Source organism: Heteronotia binoei, chromosome 21 (assembly GCF_032191835.1).
Source record: "Heteronotia binoei isolate CCM8104 ecotype False Entrance Well chromosome 21, APGP_CSIRO_Hbin_v1, whole genome shotgun sequence".
Classification (NCBI taxonomy): domain Eukaryota; kingdom Metazoa; phylum Chordata; class Lepidosauria; order Squamata; family Gekkonidae; genus Heteronotia; species Heteronotia binoei.
Genome location: NC_083243.1, coordinates 189846328 through 189860233, shown reverse-complemented (window position 1 = coordinate 189860233; position 13906 = coordinate 189846328). Strand labels below are relative to the sequence as shown.

The following is a 13906-nucleotide window of genomic DNA, read 5'->3' as shown; positions in this document are numbered from 1 at the left end:
CGCAGCGGCCTGGGAAGGGGAATCCCCCTATCAGCTTTTGATGATGCACCACTTGTAGTGGCACCCAAGGTCAGAAGCTTGGGGGTGCTACTGGAACCTTCATTGACAATGGAGGCCCAGATAGCAGCCACTGCCAAATCCGCCTTTTTCCACCTTAGGCGGGCAAGGCAGTTGGTCCCTTTCCTTTACCATGGCGACTTGGCAACTGTGATCCATGCTACGGTCACCTCGAGATTGGACTACTGTAACGCCCTCTACGTGGGGCTGCCCTTGTCTCAAATCCGAAGACTGCAGCTGGTGCAGAATGCAGCGGCTAGGCTGTTATTGGGGTTCCCCATGCGGGAGCACATACAGCCTGGGCTGCGGGAACTGCACTGGCTGCCGATAGTGTACCGGATTCACTACAAGGTGCTGGTTATTACCTTTAAAGCCCTATATGGCCAAGGACTTGTCTACCTTAGAGACTGGCCATTTTCCCACTAAGCTTACCTCGGAGCGATGTCCCTCTTCACCGTGCAGCGTCTGCGCGGATTTCCCACCAACTGCTCCGAGAAACCAGGAAGTTCCCGACCTTTTGCGTCGCAAATGGAAACCGCTAAAAACCGGTTTACGTTAGCGACGCAAAAGCCGCGACTCTACTTGGTTATTCGGAGCAGTTGGTGGGAAATCCGTGCAGACACTATGCGGTGAAGAGGGACGTTGCTCCGAGGTAAGCTCAGTGAGAAAACGGCCACTGTCTCTTCCCATATGTTCCCCAGAGGGTACTCAGATCAGGGACACGGAACCTGTTATTGATCCCTGGGCCGAGGGAGGAAAGACTGAAGATCACTCGGGAGAGAGCCTTCTCTGTAGCGGCCCCCTATTGGTGGAACCAACTGCCAGAAGAAACGAGCCTTGCAGGAGGGACCTTGTTCAGTTCCACAAGGCTTGCAGGACAGCTTTATTTCAACTTGCTTTTAATGGGTAGCCACATATGAGGGTCCTCAAAAAGGCTGAAATTACTGGAATGTATTATTATTATTAGCACCAAACTGTTTTTAAAATGTTTTAATTGTTTTATTGTAAGATTTTAATTAGTTAATGTTTAACCTGTAAATGCTTTCACTGCCATGAGCTGCCCCTGAGCCTGCTTCGGGCGGGATTTAAATCCAATAAAATAAATAAATAAATCAGAAGGGGTCTTTAAATGGGAGAGGGAGGCAGAAACAGCCCGAGCCTCCCCCCCCCCATTTAAAGACTCCCATAGGTGCCAGGGATGTTGTGTGGGTAGGGGGGCAGCCTGGGGTGGCAAAACCCTCCAGTGCCGCTGCCCCCGGTTCATGGAAAAATTGTCTTCCATGAAACTGGTCCCTGGTGCCAAAAAGGTTGCGGGCCACTGTACTGGATGAGTGGCCTCTGCATTTGTTGAACGTTCCTTCTACCAGCGGAGGGCTCTGGGCTTGGCTGTGTAGAATGAGAATATTCAGCCCTATAGTAAGATTGCCAGCCTCCAGGTGGACCTTTAGATCTCCCACTTTTAGCTGGCAGAGATCAGCTTCCCCAGAGAAAATGGCTGCTTTGAAGGGTAGACTGTATGGCATTGTCGCATGCTGAGGACCCTTCTGTCCCCAAATCCCACCATCTCCCAGATTCACCCCCAAAGTTGCCAGGTATTTTCCAACACAGACCTGGCAACCCTACCGTATACATTTATTGCTGTTAACTTCTCCTCTCTTGGTCATAACAGAGTGAGGGACTATTCCTCAAGTTCAGCCACTTGTAGTTGATGTTTCCATAAATTAGAAAGACTGTAAAGATAAACCCAAATATTGCTTCTGCATTATTTTTTCCCCCCGTAAGTGGAAGGCAAAAACCAAAACAAAACTGAACGTATTTCCTTTAATGTTTGACTGCCTCAGCAAGGATTCTGGGTTGCCTTTAGCTCTACTTAGTGAATTGAATAAAACTTTTGGAGGCTGGCGCACGGCACCCTGTATTCCCTCATGTCGTTTTTACAGAGTATTACACTTTACTACAGTCCAAAACCCACTACAGTCAAAGCAGTTCTTTAGTTGTAGTAAGCCTTGGGGTTAAGATGATTAGTTCCTGTGGTTCCTGAATATAGGTTCTTAGATGCAGCTTTCACCGAAGTCACTGGACATTCATACTGAGTTTTTCCTATCATTCATCAAGGTGTGTGGAGAAAATTTTAATTTGAATAGCATTTCCCCTTGGTTTCGGTGAATAGGTAGCTGAAGTTGTAAAGTTGTATTCTTTATAAAGTAAATGTGTGATGGTAATTATTATTATGAACATATGAAGCTGCCTTCTACTGAATCAGACCCTCGGTCCAGCAAAGTCAGTATTGTCTTCTCAGACTGGCAGCGGCTCTCCAGGGTCTCAAGCTGAGGTTTTTCACACCTCTTTGCCTGGACCCTTTTTTGGAGATGCCAGGGATTGAACCTGGGACCTTCTGCTTCCCAAGCAGATGCTCTGCCACTGAGCCACCGTCCCTCCCCTGCTCTCCAGGGTCTCAAGCTGAGGTTTTTCACACCTATTTGCCTGGACCCTTTTTTGGAGATGCCGGGGATTGAACCTGGGACCTCCTGCTTCCCAAGCAGCTGTTCTGCCACTGAGCCACCGTCCCTCCCCTGCTCTCCAGGGTCTCCAGCTGAGGTTTTTCACACCTATTTGCCTGGACCCTTTTTTGGAGATGCCAGGGATTGAACCTGGGACCTCCTGCTTCCCAAGCAGCTGTTCTGCCACTGAGCCACCGTCCCTCCCCTGCTCTCCAGGGTCTCAAGCTGAGGTTTTTCACACCTATTTGCCGGGACCCTTTTTTGGAGATGCCGGGGATTGAACCTGGGACCTTCTGCTTACCAAGCAGATGCTCTGCCACTGAGCCACCGTCCCTCCCCTGCTCTCCAGGGTCTCAAGCTGAGGTTTTTCACACCTATTTGCCTGGACCCTTTTTTGGAGATGCCGGGGATTGAACCTGGGACCTTCTGCTTACCAAGCAGATGCTCTGCCACTGAGCCACCGTCCCTCCCCTGTTCTCCAGGGTCTCAAGCTGAGGTTTTTCACACCTATTTGCCGGGACCCTTTTTTGGAGATGCCGGGGATTGAACCTGGGACCTTCTGCTTCCCAAGCAGATGCTCTGCCACTGAGCCACCGTCCCTCCCCTGCTCTCCAGGGTCTCAAGCTGAGGTTTTTCACACCTATTTGCCGGGACCCTTTTTTGGAGATGCCGGGGATTGAACCTGGGACCTTCTGCTTCCCAAGCAGATGCTCTGCCACTGAGCCACCATCCCTCCCCTGCTCTCCAGGGTCTCAAGCTGAGGTTTTTCACACCTATTTGCCGGGACCCTTTTTTGGAGATGCCGGGGATTGAACCTGGGACCTTCTGCTTACCAAGCAGATGCTCTGCCACTGAGCCACCGTCCCTCCCCTGCTCTCCAGGGTCTCAAGCTGAGGTTTTTCACACCTATTTGCCTGGACCCTTTTTTGGAGATGCCGGGGATTGAACCTGGGACCTTCTGCTTCCCAAGCAGATGCTCTGCCACTGAGCCACCGTCCCTCCCCTGCTCTCCAGGGTCTCAAGCTGAGGTTTTTCACACCTATTTGTCTGGACCCTTTTTTGGATATGCCGGGGATTGAACCTGGGACCTTCTGCTTCCCAAGCAGATGCTCTACCACTGAGCCACCGTCCCTCCCCTGCTCTCCAGGGTCTCAAGCTGAGGTTTTTCACACCTATTTGTCTGGACCCTTTTTTGGAGATGCCGGGGATTGAACCTGGGACCTTCTGCTTCCCAAGCAGATGCTCTACCACTGAGCCACCGCCGGTAGTGTGTGAAGACTGGATACTCAGTTTTATGACATGCTTTGAAATCTCTTGAACACAGCCAACGTGTCTTTCTGAATACTGTCGCTTTCAAGAATTTCTTCTTATCGCCTCTTTTAAAGGAACATAATTGCCTTTTTTGTAAGTGGTACTTGCACTGCTTGAATAATAATTATTTTTAACAGTCTTTTAGTCTGCTCGGATACGTCTCGGTGTGTCAAGCAGTTAGGATTTTGGGCCCCAGCTCACTTGAGGCCCTAACTAGTCAGTGTGTTTTCTCAATAAATCAGAAGGCTTTCCAAGGTTGCCTGTGAATAGAGTTGCCACGCATGACCAGAGGGAGTCTGGGATTGCAGATACTGGGGGGAGAGGGGAGGGGGGAGGGCATTGGTAAATCAATAGCGTTTCCTGTGATTCCTAGAGAGAACACATGCCACTTTTGGTTTTTCACTGGAAGCGATACAATGCTGCCGGCCTGTGATTTGTGTGTGTGTGTATGTTTCTCCTGTTGCTACTCCAGGTGGCAGTTGGAAAAGAGGGTTTCTAGCAGTAGGACTCCTCCTATAGTGGTCTGTAAAATAAACATGAAGAGGTTTTTTTTTTTAAGAAAAAAACCAACAACCTAGCAATGCCCTTGCTAAGTAGAGATATGCCTCTTTGTTATGGGGCTTCTCAACACAGTTCATCTTTGTCACTTAAAGCCATTGTAGGGGGGGCCTGCCTGTCCACTGTTGCTGTAGCGATAGCCAAATTGCATCCATGTCACAATATGATTAAACATCATCATGCAAATGACATTTTATAGAGGTCATCTAGCGCTGTCCTTTTTATTTTTACGAAACTTCCAAAGGCTGCAGACCTTTGAGTCTTACACTGTGTTACAAATTCAGGTATCTTCACTTGAAAATCCTTAATATTATTAAATTTTCTTGCTGGCTGTGCGCCTCCCTGTGGTGTAAATCCACCTCTAGGGAATCCATCCAATCTCCTGTAACAGCGGCAAGAAATGCCAGCAGCACTGTGGCTTTCTCCCAACAGCAAGTCGTCCATTATAATAGGGACAGAATACAACATTACAGGCAGTGGATCAAGTTGTCTGCAGGACAACCCCACCCCCACCAAATCCCATTTCATTGCCAGTAGCTCCACATTTTTTCTGCACATAACATGCTTGCAAAATTACTTGGTTTTTGGGGGGCTTTCTGTTCTCTTCTGTTTTAAAATAGTTATCTTAGTGAGCCCTCATAGTAGAGGTGATCTCCCTCTAAAGCCCAGCCAGTGTCTTGCACCCAGGTACAAAACAGCATATTGAGAACTGGCAAACGCAGTAAACTTGCATCTGTGTGGATACATGCAGACTAAGGTCGTTTTCGCACTTACCTTATTCCGGAGCGACGTCCCTCTTCACCGCGCAGCGTCTGCGCGGATTTCGCACTACTTGCTCTGCAGAACCCGGAAGTCCCGTGGCTTTTGCGTCACAAATGTTAACTGGGTTTTGGCGGTTTACATTTGTGACGCAAAAGCCGCGGGACTTCCGGGTTCTGCGGAGCAAGTAGTGCGAAATCCGCGCAGACGCTGTGCGGTGAAGAGGGACGTCGCTCCGGAATAAGGTAAGTGCGAAAACGACCCACATCTTACAAATGAGAAACATAGGCTGATAACAGATGGGCATTTAGGTGCCAATGGGAGGTGTCCTGAAGGCAATCAAGCTTTTCCTGAAATAAAATGCTTAGCCTAATAACTGCAATATTGAACTGCTGTTACTAACCATGAGAAAGACCTTGCATATCAAAGTAGAATGTTGTAGCTTGTTGCCAATGCTTGATGTGAACCTCTCTCTCCCTAATACTAACAAAAGCAAGAATTCCCTTTGAAGATAAAGAGCCTCCAGGGACGAGCCTTTTGGCCATCCCAGGAAGACGAACCGTAGGAATAAGATAAGAGGGAGGGACCGTGTGAACCTTTGCACCTCAGCTCAGGAATGTTTAGAATTGTGGCTTTTGTTTAGAAATTTTTGATGTAGCTCTCTTAAGTATGCGTTGCACTGTTACATGGTATCAGTCCCAATTTCTTCCTTCTAGTGCATACGGAGTATCAAATAAAGCCTAACTTTGTATCTATTCAAGGTCTGGTTGCTTTGAAACCTTATTGCCTGACAGAAGCCTCCAGATGCTCCCCCACAAGCCATGGGGCGACATGGGCGTGTTCAGATGGCTTTTGCACACCTTCCCCATCACTCAGCTTCCCCATACATTTTCAGTAGTCATGCACATGCGTATGCATGCATGTGTGTGCATATGTGCTCACATGCACTCATGTGCACACTTACACTTACACTTTTTATTTTAAAAAGCCAGATGTGTGCCACCAAGGCACCTGGCTTGCGCCCTTCCGCTCCCAGACACCAAGGAGGTGTCTGGCGTGCAGTTAAAAAAATTGTCCTTGAAACATTTTTGAGTCGCACTGTGAAAGATGGAGGATGCGGTGAGTATGGCACAAGGACAGGAGGCAGATGTTTGTATGTGGAAAGATTTTTTGGGTTGATTTCAGAGGCTTCTCTGAGTCGTCCCAAACTGCCAGTCTGTAATCACCCATACAGACACTTCTTGGTGTTTTTTAAAATGGTGGTGCTGAAAGCCCTAAGCCAGCGTTTACAGTGCCAGAGTTTTCAATCTTATGTCAAGCTTTAATGATCACGTAAGCTGGTTTTTAATCACATCCAGGGCTTTTTGTGTGGAAAAAGCCCAGCAGGAACACATTTGCATATTAGGCCACACCCCCTGATGCCAAACCAGCAGGAACTGCTTTCCTGTGCTTTCCTGCTCAAAAAAAAACCCTGATTGTATCTGTTCAGTCTGTTAGCTACCTGGCAGACATTTGGAATGTCTTCTTTCCTAACTTTCCTCATTGTGTTTCAGGTGTCCTCCGGATGACAACCTTGGATGCTAAATCTGCAGCACATTTTTAGTCATGGTTGGTTCAACACTGAAGGCTGCTCAACTGTCGTTACCAAGCCTCTTCCTTCTCACTTTTCACCTCTCTGCATCACATAATGTTTTGGACTACCCTGAAGATGAACAGCAATGTTCAAGGAAAGAACACCCTGTGATCTCTTTTGAAGGTAGGAGACCTTTCCTTTGAATGCCTCTGATCCTGGTTGACAAGCAGCTTAGGTCTCTTGGGAGTGCCACATAGCTTCTTCTGATATTCTTCTCTTGGCTTAATTTTTTAATGAGATGTGTGACATCTCTACTCCTTTTTCAAGGGCACAAGACCTAAACTTAAATTCTCAAATTTCTTAATGGGTTTTCTTCTTTGGGAGGAAGCAGGATAGTGAGTATTAATGTAGATTCTCTTCTTGTATTTATGTAGTGGGGATAGGTGTGGGTCTGATTACTAATGAGGGAGCGCCATGGTCAGATAACTTTATCCTGAAGGCTTGGCTCAGCATTCCAACTCCTACCCACGTAGCCATTGAGCCGATTTATTCTCGCCCACAGAGACTTATGGACCCAATTGGTTCTAGAATGCTCTGTGGGATCTGATGCCCCTAGCAACTCATTAGCAGCACCAGCTCTAGGGCAAATAGCGCCCTAGGCAGGCGCCTCCCTAGCACACTCTGCTCGCCCACCGCCATGGCGCTCCACTTGCCCACTCCCCCCCACCCCAAGCTCGCCGTGACTAAAACAGAGCCCTACCAGCTTCTCCCAGCCTGCGCCTGCACATTTTGTTAAGAGACGGATGGAGGAGGTATCTCCCCCCTCCTTCCCGGAACAGTAAGTGAGGGGGGAGCAAAGCTTCCTGCATTGGCCTTTTAACAAAACGCGTAGGCGTGGGCTGGGACAAGCCAGTAGGGTTCTGTTTTAGTTGCGACGAGCATCTTGGGGGGGGGGGGAGCAAGCAAGCAGAGCGTGGCTGGGGGGCAGCGGTGGACCAGAGGGGGCTGGCGGCAGTGGCGGGGGAGGCAAACTAGGCGGTTGTCTTGGGACACTGAAAGGGAGGGAACCCAATTCGGTGTCCCTGGCACCCTAGGCAACCACCTAGTTTGCCTAGTGTTCGAGCCGGCCCTGCTCATTAGATAATAGAGAACTGGAATCTCTGGCTCTCTGAAACCATTGACAAAATTGGTCCCCAGCATCCTCTTCACCCCAAATTAGCCCCATGGTACACCATGGAGCTAAGGAGGGAGAAATGGGAGCTACAGTGAGTTTGTGACAGTCCTGTGATTAAGCGGCAAGAACTCCTTATATGAGGTGGTGGTGAAGACTGCAAAGAAGGAATTCTATGCAGCCTTCATTGCATCTGCTAACTCTTACCCAGCAAAATTGTTAGAACAATTAGGTCACTTACCTCCTTAACTGAGAAGATTCAAAATGTTCGTAAATTGAGTATTAGCTGTGGGTCTTTTGCAAGCTTTTTTTACAGATAAAATCTTGTTGCTCCATTAAGGCCTGCTTGCCAGTATTGACACAATAAAGCAACTGGAGGCACCTTGCCTATTTCTAGGACCTATATTGGATGAATTCAGTGGACTCTGCTGGTCTGATGTTGACAGGATTCCGGATGCTGTGAAACATACCACTTGCCCCTTGGACCCATACCCATCGTAGCTAGAGAAAGACAGTGGTGATGGAGTACGAGCCCTCCTGGTGGACATCATAAATATGTCCTTTAGTTCAGGGGTCTACCCAGGGGACTTAAAAGAGGCAGTGGTAAGACTGCTCTTTAAAAAGCCAACTTTGGATCTAACAGATCCTTCCAATTACTACCCAGTGTTGAACTTATTGTTCCTGGGCAAGGTAATTGAGAGAGCAGCAGCAGAACAACTCCAGACCTTCCTGGATGACTCATCAGCCTTGAACCTATTTAAATCCGGTTTCCGCCCCAGTCATGGGATGGAGATGGTTTTGATTGCACTCACAGATGATCTCCATAGGCAGCTGAATCAAGGCAGTTCAGTGTTGCAGTTATTATTGGATTTGATAACAGTGTTTGACATCGTTGAACATTATCTCTTGACACATGGCCTTGCCTATGTAGGAGTGCATAGGGCAGTTTTGAAATGACTGGTCTCATTCCTACAAGTTCAGGGGGAAGGGGTAATGCTTGCAGGGGGATGGTCTCCCCATGGCGCCCCTAGGGGCAGTCCTCTCTACATTGTTGTTTAACATCTATATGCACCCCCCTGCTCAGTGGGCACAGAGTTTTGGGCTGCGTTGTCATCAATATGTCGATGACACCCAGTGATATCTGTTGATGAGCATCTGACCAGATACTGCCCCAGATACATTGGTCATGGGTTTGGAGGCTGTGGTGAGATGGCTGGAACAGAGTCAGCTGAAACTAAATCCATCAAAGACAGAAGTCCTGTGGCTGGGTTGAGTTGATGCTGGTGTGGAAGGTCAGCTCCCAGCTCTTAATTGCATGCCTTTGATATCATCGCCTACTGTGAAGATCTTGGGCATGGTCTTAAATGGCTCCCTCTCAGTGGAAGCAGAGGTCATGAACATAACAAAGCGGGCATTCTTTCACCTATGCGAAGCTAGGTTACTGGCGCCCTACCTGTCTCGCCAAGATCTAGCTACAGTGATCCATGCAAGAGTCACCTCCAGGCTGAATTACTGTAACTCGCTATACACAGGGCTGCCCTTAAGACTGATCTGGAAAATGCAGTTGGTCAAGTTCTCACAGTTACACCATTGAGAGCACATACTCAACCAGTGCTCCACCAGCTGCGCTGGCTCCAAACTGAGTACCAGATTGGATTTAGTATTTTGGTGTTGTCTTTTAAAACCCTAAATGGTCTGAGACCAGCGTATCTGCAGGACCCCCTCTCCTGGTATGTCCCTCAAAGAGCATTACATTCATCCAATGACAACTGGCTGGTGATCCCAAAACCATCTGGCTATCCTCACTCATGGACAGGGCTTTTTCAGCCCTGGTGGAACTTTCTGTCTGGTGAGACCTGGGCCCTTCAGGACCTAAACAATTTTTCAGAGTCTGCAAGACAGAGATGTTCCACCAGGCATATATGGCTGTGGATAGCGATGGTTGAAAGATCACTCACCCTGATCCTTGGGGCTTCTGCTCCCCTCTGATGTGTCCCTTCCTTACTGTTATCATCTCTAATGCATTAGTTTTAACTATGTGCCAATCAATACTCTCTGTAAGCTGTGGAGTCTTGTGAGCAAAAATTCTACTTTTGGAGCTACTGGCATTAAAGCTGTGAGCTACTGCATTTTACCAGAGCTAAGACACAAATGTGCAAGCCAGAGGCTAAAAAAACGGTGAGCTAGCTCACGCTAACTCAGCTTAGAGGAAACACTGGTGCCGGTATTGATTAATTGCTTATTTTATTAAACAATTATTATGTAACCCACCCTGAGCCCTGCTGTGCAGAGAAGGGTGGGCTAGAAGTTGAAAGTATAAATAATAATAAAACAATTGGCAGAAAGAAGATATTCAGTTGGATAGATATCTATTCCTTCAAGTTGTAAATAGATTTTTTTTTTCATTCTTCAGAGTCTTCTTACCTTTGGAGTCCAGATAGAATACTCTTGATTCTGCCTGCTAGCCATCTGCTGGTGTGGGTGGGAGAATGGGACTTCCTTCAAACTCTGAAAGTCCAGTAGGTTCAGCTGGGGCTTGCAGTCTATTACCATTATATGGTCTATTTATGTCGTTTCGGCTATAAAGCAGAATTTTGCTTTCCTGACATGAAATTCAGTGTATGGGATAGGATCGGGCTTTGCAGTCTAGCATGTAAGGAAGTGATTCAGAATACAAGAACAGTTATGAAAAGCTTTGGCATAAAATTGAAGAGGATATGTTAACGTGGAATAAATTGAATTTATCCATGCTGGGGAGGATATCTGCAATTAAAATGAATGTTCTACCAAGAATTATGGTGTTTTTTTTTCAAACTATTCCAATAGTGAAAGATAAGAAACAATTTAATCTTTGGCAAAGAAGGATTTCAGAATTTGTATGGGCAGGCAAAAAACCAATAATTAAAATGAAAATTCTGACGGATGCGAAAGAAAGAGGTGGCTTCCAATTACCTGATTTAAGGTTATACCATGATGCAGTTTGTTTGGTATGGATTAAGAACTGGATAACTTTGCTTAACAGAAAATTATTGGCATTAGAAGGCCATGGAAATGTTTTTGGTTGGCATGCATATATGAATTATGGGAAGGAGAAGATGGATGGACTTTTCTCACACCATTATATAAGGAGGAATTTGTTGACTACTTGGAAAAAATACAGTAAATATGGTGATGAGAGAAAACCACTCTGGATTGTGCCAACAGAAGTTATAAAGTTGTCTTCAAGTCCACAGGAAGAAAAATGTTTATCATATAAACAACTGCTAAGGATTCATGGAGGCAAAGTAGAATTGAAATCGGCTGAAGAATTGCAGGATAAGTTTAATTGGGTTCAATTGCAACAAATTAAAAGCTTGGTAGAGAATGATATCAGGAATACAGGTATAAGATATGAACGGACAGAAATGGAAAAAATGCTGTTGAGTGAAAATGAAAAACTGATTTCAAGGACTTATAAGCTGTTATTGAAATGGTCTACAGAAGTGGTGAAACCTCAAATGATTAAATGGGCAATAAACTTTAACAAGGAAATACAAATGGAGACGTGGGAACACCTATGGAAGAACTCTATGAAAATATCAATGTGCTATAATATAAAAGAGAACTGTTTTAAAATGCTGTATAGGTGGTATATGACACCTAAAAATTAGCAAAAATTAACAATCAAGCTTCAGATAGGTTTTGGAAATGTAAAAAACATGAAGGTTCTTTCGACCATATGTGGTGGACTTGCGAAAAGGCGAAACAATTTTGGCTTATGATTCAACAAGAGATTTCGAAAATCTTGGGATATAATATTAAGAGAGCACCGGATGTCTTTCTGGTGGGATTACAAATGGAAAGCTTTCCGAAGTGAGACAGGACATTGTTGTGGTATTTGCTTTCAGCTGCGAGAACATTATATGCGCAAATGTGGAAGCAAGACAAAATACCAGAAAAATGGGACTGGGTGTTAAAAGTACTAAACTGGAGTGAAATGGACAAACTTACTAGAATCTTAAAAGGCTATAATTTGAAGAAATTCAAAGAAGACTGGGAGAAGTTTCAAAACTATGTGAAGATACAATGGAAAGTGAAGAGACATTTAGTGGTTTTTGATAACAATAACTGAACTTTTAAAGAGAAAAGAAGAACTGTGATTATTAATATTTGATTTAATATGTAAGTTAGATGAATAATAATTAAGTGGAGGATAAAGTATAATAATCATCTTTGAGTTAAGATAATGGTAACTTTTAGTGAAGATTCTATAACTGTGAATTTTACCTTTAGAATGTTTTTTATATATTTTAAATACCGGCGGAGGTCATCAATTGGAGGGGGGGGGGGGAGGGAGGAAAATTTGTAATGTATTGGCTGATTATCTTTGGGTTTTGATAGAAGTATATTTTTCAATATATTGCAAAAATAATAAAATTTGGTTTACACAAAAGTGATTCAGAGAAATATCCCAAATAAGTAAATTGTACTAAATGAAGCCAAAAATGTCTTCATAAAAAGTTTATTATAAAAAATAAAGGAAGAGGGTTGGCTGGAGTCAAAAGAGTAGTAGGAAAAGGACAGAGCAAAATATAGGGAAGGCACACGAGAACACAGCACAAAGATGTTCAAATAAAAAGAAATATTGTTGAACCAACTCAGCTAAAGATGCATTACCTGGGCTCTAGCAGGTTCTTCAGAGTGTATGCACAGTTCCTTGCAGTAACAAGAGGAGGCCTTAACCCCTACCCAACTCCCGTGGATCCAGTTTCTGCTGAAAGAAAACTGAAGACTGGGGAAATCTCAAATGTCCAGATATTTATGGTCAGTGGATTTGGACTTAAGCCAGCCTATTTTCTAAGAGTAATGAGCTGATGTAGTCAATTCAATACAGAGCCCCATCTACGACATTAGAGGCTTCTGTTGCTAGTCAGAGACTTACAAAATATAGTCTCACCTCCATCAGTAATCTTGTAATGGCTCTCAACTTCCATCAGTGGTCTGGAGTGTCCCTTGTTCACAAGGATTTAACACTGTTGGAATGGTTTAATGAGGAGTGGAGATTAATGTGTCATTCTAATGTAAACCCCCAGAGGTCCAATATCTCAGACACTCTAGGTCAGGGGTGTCGAACTCATTTGTTATGAGGGCCGGATCTGACATAAATGAGACCTTGTTGGGCTGGGCCAGGTCACATGTATACCTATTTAAGATTACGTAGCAGAGATGTAAACTTTTTAAAGGACGCAGACAAACATGCCTAAAGATTTTTTTAAAACCCTTAAAATAAAACATCCTTAAAACATTAGCACTTGTCCGTCTTAAAGGTGCTTTCTTTGTATTTCTTCCATGGGATCCAGGGAACTGGGAAAAAGAAGCTCTGGCTCTTTCCCTTCCTCCCCAGGGGATCAGGAAGGGGAAGGAGCCTCAACCAATGGAGAAAATAGAGGTTTCGTTCTGTAGCTCCTATACCATTGAGCAAGTTTTGCAAAGCAAGCTGAGATGCAAAAGGAAGCAAGAGAGAGGGAGAAGGAAGCAGACAAGAGTCAGTTTCTCGGTGCCTGATAGGAGCCCTACTGGAGCCTAATTCGGCCCCCAGGCCGCATGTTTGACACCCCTGCTCTAGGTGCTGCTCTTACCCTAATAAGGTTTTAGGTTTTCTTTTCTTTTTGAACTTTTCAAAAATTTATTGAGAAAACTCAGACGTATACAGAAAGAAAATGTAAAACTAGTAAATGATAAGTAGATATTCAAAATGCAAGTAACCTGTCAAGCAGCAGTATAAAATGAATGGAAAGAGATCATATATACCAAACTGTAGAGCTAGGCATACTGTAAAGCTATTAGGAAAATATACAATAACTTCATAGGAGACCCTGAAGTAAGTAAAATTAAAAGTGAATTTACTCAATATAGAGCTACACAAAGTAAGATGTTTTAAGAAGAAAGGAAGGAAGGAAGGAAGGAAGGAAGGAAGGAAGGAAGGAAGGAAGGAAG

The 13906-nt window shown here is 45.0% G+C and overlaps 1 protein-coding gene across 2 annotated transcripts in view; it reads left to right on the top strand.

Moving 5' to 3' along the window:
• SEMA5B (semaphorin 5B) overlaps nt 1–13906 on the top strand; it is a 546394-nt gene that overhangs the window by 155053 nt on the left and 377435 nt on the right. For both annotated transcript variants that reach the window (XM_060262054.1, XM_060262053.1), the window contains exon 2: nt 6740–6942. In XM_060262054.1, the coding sequence (XP_060118037.1) occupies nt 6792–6942 (151 nt within the window). In that variant the 5' untranslated portion in view covers nt 6740–6791. The remainder of the gene's footprint in view (nt 1–6739; nt 6943–13906) is intronic.